Source organism: Epinephelus moara, chromosome 12, assembly GCF_006386435.1.
Source record: "Epinephelus moara isolate mb chromosome 12, YSFRI_EMoa_1.0, whole genome shotgun sequence".
Taxonomy (NCBI): Eukaryota; Metazoa; Chordata; class Actinopteri; order Perciformes; family Serranidae; genus Epinephelus; species Epinephelus moara.
Window position 1 is genome coordinate 12,038,823 of NC_065517.1, and position 7,290 is coordinate 12,046,112.

General features: G+C 39.8%; 1 protein-coding gene across 1 annotated transcript in view; it reads left to right on the plus strand.

Annotated features, from left to right (window-relative positions):
* The window catches only part of LOC126399179 (interphotoreceptor matrix proteoglycan 2-like), a 56,494-nt gene that overhangs the window by 47,341 nt on the left and 1,863 nt on the right, over positions 1–7,290 (plus strand). Inside the window, exon 17 of the mRNA XM_050059009.1 lies at positions 5,545–5,627. Within this exon, the coding sequence (XP_049914966.1) occupies positions 5,545–5,584 (40 nt within the window). The 3' untranslated portion in view covers positions 5,585–5,627. The remainder of the gene's footprint in view (positions 1–5,544; positions 5,628–7,290) is intronic.

A 7,290-nucleotide genomic window follows, 5' to 3' on the forward strand; every position in this document is an offset into this window, starting at 1 on the left:
CATGCAACATATCAGTAGTAGTAATACCATATGACATATGTCACACTGCTCAGAGAGGAAGCAACTCCTGGAAATCATTGTTTTCCCAATTTGCAGACATTTTTGACCACTGTTCTTCTTCTTTGAGTTAACCACTAACTACTACAAGCTACTTTTTAAATCTCCCGCAGTGTATTGCACGCATAACACATCATCAAAATCTCACACTTGTGCCGCCATAATCTCATCCTGCCAACTGTCAAGTTTATACAGATACAGTTTTGGCGCTGTTACTACCTCCGTTCCTGGCTCAGAGGTGAGACAACTCTGTCCCCCCTTTCTGCAGCCTTACCTGTTATACAGAACTGTGAGGCATAATAGCAGCATGATATTTCCGCCACGGACAAGCAGTGTAAAAGGGGCCTGTTTTCATGTTCATATGTGCCTTTTTGTTTACTTTAAATTTAGCTGTGAGTTCAGTTGAACACAGAGTTCTGCACATAAATAAACTAGTTTTATGTAATATGGAATTGGTGGTGCACTTGCATGTACTCTCTTTGTCCTTTTCTCTGTCTTCTGTTTGTCTCCTGTGTTTACACTCACATACAGACTAACCTGTCTCTTGAATCCATCCCTCACCACTGTAAATCAATGCTAAGTTGATTTTTAATGGCTAGAAGGTGTTTCTTTTATTAACTAGCAGCTCACAGTCGCTGCCTTTCTACTGCCAGAAAAATCTAATTTCAACCCTGTTAGACTTTAGCACTTCGGCTGCTGACACAGAGCACCTTGGAGAGTTTTCTATTGAAACAGTAATCTCGCATCATCTGAACCTTTGAAAAGATATTCTAAGGTTACATTCCTATTATCTTTATCAGGCATGTTCTCAGCCTCACCCTCAGACAAAGGAATTTCATTTTCTGAATTTCTGTTTAGCCTCTGGTCAGCAATGAGATGTTACTGAAACTACATGAACACCTCTGTGAGCTCCAATACAGCAACATCCAGTGGTAGAAGAGGTGCTCAGATCTTTTACAAAGGTAGAAGTAATAATACCACAATGGAGAAAAACTCTGTTGCTAGTAAAAGTCTTGCATTTACAATTTTATTTCAATAAACATATAACATTGTTAGCGTCAAAATTTAATTATAGTACCAAAATTAAAAGTATTCATAATACAGAACCGCTCATTTCAAAATATCATATTATTGGATTATAATTATTGAGGCGTTAATGTGGTTATCACTTTTAATGTTGCAGCTGGTAAAGGTGGCGCTCATTTTAATTACTTCTTATATTATTGTGTAGCTTGTGAAATTCTCCCCAGGGATCAATTAGGTCTTACCATAATCTATAACAATAGGGATTATCACAATACAGTATATATATGTTCTCTGCACAAAGATACAATATTTGCTAATATCACAAAGTCTGCCACAATACGATTTTGGTTTATTAAATTCTGGGGCCTTCAGTAGACGATATGAGTAAATATCCTCATGGTCTCTTTGTTGGCTGCTAACCATTGTCTGCCTGGCACTAGGCTGCTAGCACTGTTTTAAATTTTAGGAAAGAGGTGCACTTGGACGGGAATGGAGACACAGACATGCCATGGAAATTTCAAAATAAAGGCCTATCCCAAAGATGTATCAATGTTTTCACTTGCATCAGTGATAGTAGATAGATAGATAGTAAATGTGGTCCTTTGAGAACTATAAATACGGACAGCAGCTTTAAACGGAATCTGCCCAGAAGTTTCCCAGATTACATTATTGAGTTATTGTTTAGACAGAAGTTTTGGCTTGGGTGTAACACTTTCTGAAAGGTTATGGTGTCATTCAAATCTTGACAGTTCATTCTTGTTGTCTGTTTAATGTGGATGTTGTCTCATGATGGTGCTTTAGGAAAGGTCACTCCTGTAAATCATCATCATTTGAATCTCCCTCCAGCAACAGTGATGACTCAAAGAACATTTTTTCAATCTGGCTTAAATTTTGTTGAGATATTTTAGTTGTTTTGACAGTGAGAAAGTCATTTTTGTCCATATATTTTATATTTTTCAAGAGTTTATCCCAGAAGATTCATCCAGAATGACAAACTGAGTTCATAAAGAAAATAAACGATAATTATTTATCATAGGTACAGCAATGTACATCTGTGTTTGGTCATTATAAAATAAAATGACACATCTTTTGCACATTTTGTACAATTAAACTGGACAGAGTAGGTTTGTATACTGGTGGCTGCACATGACAAGAGTAGATTCTTTGCATGGTGATGATTGGAAATCACCTGAAGCAATGTGAGACATTTAATTTTCTGACATTTAGTCAATACAATTTGTGTGTGTGTGTGTGTGTGTGTGTGTGTGTGTGTGTGTGTACTGTTGGAGGAGCTGAATACAGAGGTATTTTTTCTTCAAACTGGACCCTCTGGTTTTGTTCCATGTGGATAATTGATTCACTTCTACGTGTACAATCGGCAGAAAAGCTAAAGTTGGCTTCCTCTCATCTAAGGTAGCAGCAGCTTTTCTGTCTGGTCTGGGGGATTGAAGGGGTTCTCGGGGGATGCAGTCGACTTGGATTTGCCACCTGTCATTAACACTGAACCCTGTTTGGTCTAATCCTGTGTCCAGACCGGACAACAACAGGACAGAGAGGCAGAAAACAGCAGTAAACACTGAGCAGAATCCATAAGGTTAATACTGCAGAGCTGCACATTCCTTGTAATCTTATTTGGCTGCTTGACAACTCATAGAGCCAGTGGAAGAAGTAAGAAATCATTTCTGTGTGAGATAAAGGCTTGTTAATCAAAAAAAATACTGGAAAAACACTGAGGGGGGACCACGAAGATTCTTTATGTCCAAATTACAGTTGATTAGGTTTTGTTCTGCACCTTGCTCTCCATGTGCCTCTGGTACTCCAGGTCATGCTTTTGTCCTGCAGCCACACACTTACCTGGCCTACCTACCAAGATTTGTTGTGGTTGGATTCCCGCCCAGGTTAGTGTTTGCGTAATAAACCGATTTCTTGTTGGCTGTGTGTGGGTGCAACACTGGATTCAAAGAGTGTCTACAGAGTAAATAGAGTTTACTGGCAGGCTTAATGTTTCTGTATGACCAGTAGGTGTTATCAGGTGGTAATCCTTGTTATATATTTGCTGCAAGTGTTTGTCATGCATCACAGAGGGATGTGTCTGATGCAGTTTGTGAGATAATGTATCCTTTCAAAAGCCCAGACTATTGTTTATTGTATCGTAAAGGTGACGTCAGTATTTTTACCATCTTATATTAATACAAATTTGTATTTTTATATGTCAGACTAACATGGAATTTGTTAAGTTTCTGCTGGGTTTTCTGGATTTAAGGTTTAAGGATGATTATTTTGGCTACAGTTAATATTCCAGCTTCACTGTCTGACAGTGTATGTATGTACATATGTAGGTATGTATGGATGTAGGCATGTATGCTCACTTGTTAAATATGTTTATATCATGACCTTTTTTCCAGCTTTTAATGAACATCATTTTCCATAGGCCCCTAGACCTTTTCTAGCCAAACCTCACAGTTCCATGAGCTGCTGTACTATGGAGGAGTTGGCTCAGTTGACTTTGGAGTACATTCTGTTAGCAGACAAAATCAAGTGACGATGAGATCTCATTTTGCTTCTCCTAAATTTACGTGGGAGCTGTAGTTTTTTTCTATGCTTACAGAGTAATTGTTCAACTTGCAAAAGTTTCAGTTTGTTTCAGCGAGTGCTAAAGTGGAGCTGATTTCAGAAAGAAAGAAAAAGGAAGGAAATGCTGAGCGAGAAATTTTTCTGACATGCAGAAGGTAGTGGGACAAAGGATGGACAGACACTAGTTTTATCCCTAAAGTACTCTGTGAATTACGCCTGGGCCTCACGGTCTATGTAAGCATTGTATGTGCGTTGCAGAACCTCTTGTATTTTGTTTTTCAGTGGCCATGTTAACAGGTTAGAGCAACCACACTGCCCACATGAGCAGAGCTGCTCAGACACCGCCTTACTGCTTCTCTGCTATGGAAAAATCTAGAGAATAGGAGTCTTGGCTTTTTTTCCTGCATGATGTGCGTTTTTCATCAAAAACTGTGAAAATGGTCTTTTGATAAACATGTTGACATTGTGGCAGCATGGTTGGTATTGTTCCTCACAGCAAGAGGGTTCCTGGTTCAAATCCCAGGGTGGGGGAGCCCTTCTGTGCGGAGTTTGCATGTTCTCCCCATGTCAGTGTGGGTTTTCTCCGGGTGCTCCGGCTTCCTCCCACAATCCAAAGACTGCGATAGTCTGGTGACGTGTCCAGAGTGTACCCACCTCTTGTCCAGTGTCAGCTGGGATAGGCTCCAGCCCCCCCCGTGACCCCCAACAGGATAAGCGGTTATGGAAAATGAATGAATTCTGACATTGTACCACATTTCACCACAGTTTCAATGTCTATTTCTGTTACAGACAACAAAACATATAATTCTCTTTAACTCAACACTTCCTGTTTCCATTTCAAAATAAAAGCCCTCTGACAATGTTTCTATGGACAGAACCCCCTTGTTTATTAACACAAGGCTTTTTATTGTGAAATATGTGCAGGACCTGTTATTGACAATGCAGTGGCTTACATGGCTTCATAAATTAGTGGAGAACCAGCTCTTAATTGTAGAAATACAGTACTCATATCAGTACCGCAGCAGCAGCGCTGTCAGTGTTAACATTGTGTGCAGCACAGCAGTTCAGTAAAGTAGCTGTCACGCGCTGCTCATGCAGGCAGTGTGGCCCAGGCGTTACTCTCAGACCAATTTACTAAAGTAGGAGTTTCCTCTAACTCTACCAGCTTGTAGCTACTTTTAGCTCTTAAAATGCTTTGTGAATATGGCTGCCAGTTTAAGTTGTTACAGAAATATAATCACATCCTCACTTGTGCTGCAGAGGAAGGAATCACCACACAGAGTGCTGACAGTGGAATTACATCCTGTGATCTGATACGATATGTGGGTTTCAGTATATGTCAAAATGTCCAACAGAAAGACACTAAGTGTGATCACCTGCTTGTTTTGTTGCAAATTTAAAGCAGGATACAAAAAAACATCCCCCAATGTCAAATAAAGATGTTGAATGTGTCTGAGGAGCTGAACGTCTGCTTGTTTTCCAGTGGTGCAGAACTGACTGCTTCATTATGTACAGATAAATCTGACTAGAAAACTTAAGAATCAGATGGGAACAGTGATCATATTTTAATCTCCACAACAGGCTCTGACATAAAAACAATAGCAATAAACATAAGTTATCTCAAGATAGCATCAAATGTACTTTGTGTATTTCCACCTGAGAAATATCAGCTGAATACATCTTTTACTCTAGTTCAGTGATGATTTGCTCATTCTTTAAACACATTTGGAGAATGTGCAGGTCCACTGTGATATCTTCTCTATGAATCTCTTTTCTAGACACAAAGACTAGAAGAGTTTCAAGGCGGAGTCTCGCCTCAGCACATGTGCAGAGTTGCTGCAGCTGCAGTTTCATTTTCACACCTGGCTCATTTTTCTCTTTTTATAGATACAAAGACAGCTACTCTCTCCCAGGCCTGGCCAGTTAAGAAAAAATATCGGATTGGACGTCACCTGAGAATACTACAAAAGGTAAGAGGAGCTTGTTGCCCGGAGCAAGGTTGTTCTGGTGAAGTCCCACATGTGCAATCATGTGTTACTGCTGTAACAAAGATCATGCATGCTCGGCAAAATTTCAGTGTATAAATTAGCGCTGAATCAGGTGATAGTGTTACCTGATGATGCAGAGAAAATCCCACAGTGTGAGATTAAATCCAAACCTAAAAACAAATACTTGTGCACGCCATTATCTCACCGGGCTGTAATCCTTCCCGCCAGTCTGAACCCAAAGTGGTTTAGAGCTGCTGTGTGTTTAAGCAGACGCAGAGCTGAACAGTGACTAATTAAACCTCCCAAAGGATGGAGGAGGACTGAATGTCAAGACTGTTTTGTTGCAGAAGCGCAGGGATTTGTCCCGAGTCCACGTCTTACCTCGGGTTGATTGGTCTGCTCCTTCGTGATTCTCTTTTATTTTTCTTGTAGTAGCCACACAGGCTGTCCACCTTAAACACCAGCATCTTATCTTTGTCCTCTCTGCTCTGTTGGCTTAAGAATTGACCCCATGAAAATTACAGCTGAAGAGGTGAACACTGTAAAAGAAATCACTGGAGCAGTTTGAGGGGTGAATGCAGCAGTTTAGATCCACATTTACAAGAAAATGAACATCAGTAACACTTTATTTTACAGGTCTGTGACTTCCTGGAAAGCACCATGTAATTTGGCACTAATTATAGCAAATTGGTGCACTTCTACTTAATTCATTCCAATTAATTGCTAGAGTTAAAAGCTATTGTAACCTCTAATCATTTAGTCAGTGCACTGCAGGTCAGTTGATCATGCACATTTGTTATTCAATACAGTTCAGGAACTTGGAGTGTAATGAGATGCTACAAGACACAAAGAACATTTTCACTCCTACAGGTAATTCTGAATATGAATGGTTGTGCCTCACCACTCATTGGATCCGTCAATGACAAGAACAGCAAAGACAAGCATCTTTACTGACAGTGTCGCATGGGTGAGGTTCTCCAACAGAACCAGAGCTGCTGTCATTATGACTGACTGCTATGCACGGCTGTGGCTATTCAAAGCATCCATACTTCTTATTTATCACATACTTATGGCATATGTCATTTCTCAGACTTTTATTTTTATGACTTTTTTATGACACCATACTATGACTTTTTTATGACATACAATACATTCACTTTATTAATGACTTTTTATGGAAAACTATACTTTGACGTTTTAAGGCATATACTATGACTTTTAATGTTGTATTATATTATGACTTTTTGTAATGGTGTACTATACTATGACTTATTTATGACATACAGTACTTCAATCAATCAATCAATCAATCAATTTTATTTATAAAGCCCAATATCACAAATCACAGTTTGCCTCACAGGGCTTTACAGCATACGACATCCCTCTGTCCTTTGGACCCTCGCAGCAGATAAGGAAAAACTCCCTAAAAAACCCCTTTAACGGGGAAAAAAACAGTAGAAACCTCAGGAAGAGCAACTGAGGAGGGATCCCTCTTCCAGGACGGACAGACGCGCAGTAGATGTCGTACAGAACAGATCAACATGATAAATTAACAGTAATCCGTATGACACAATGAGAGAGGGAGGGAGGGAGGGAGGGAGGGGGAGAGGGAGAGAGGGAGAGAGAGAGAGAGAGAGAGGGGGAG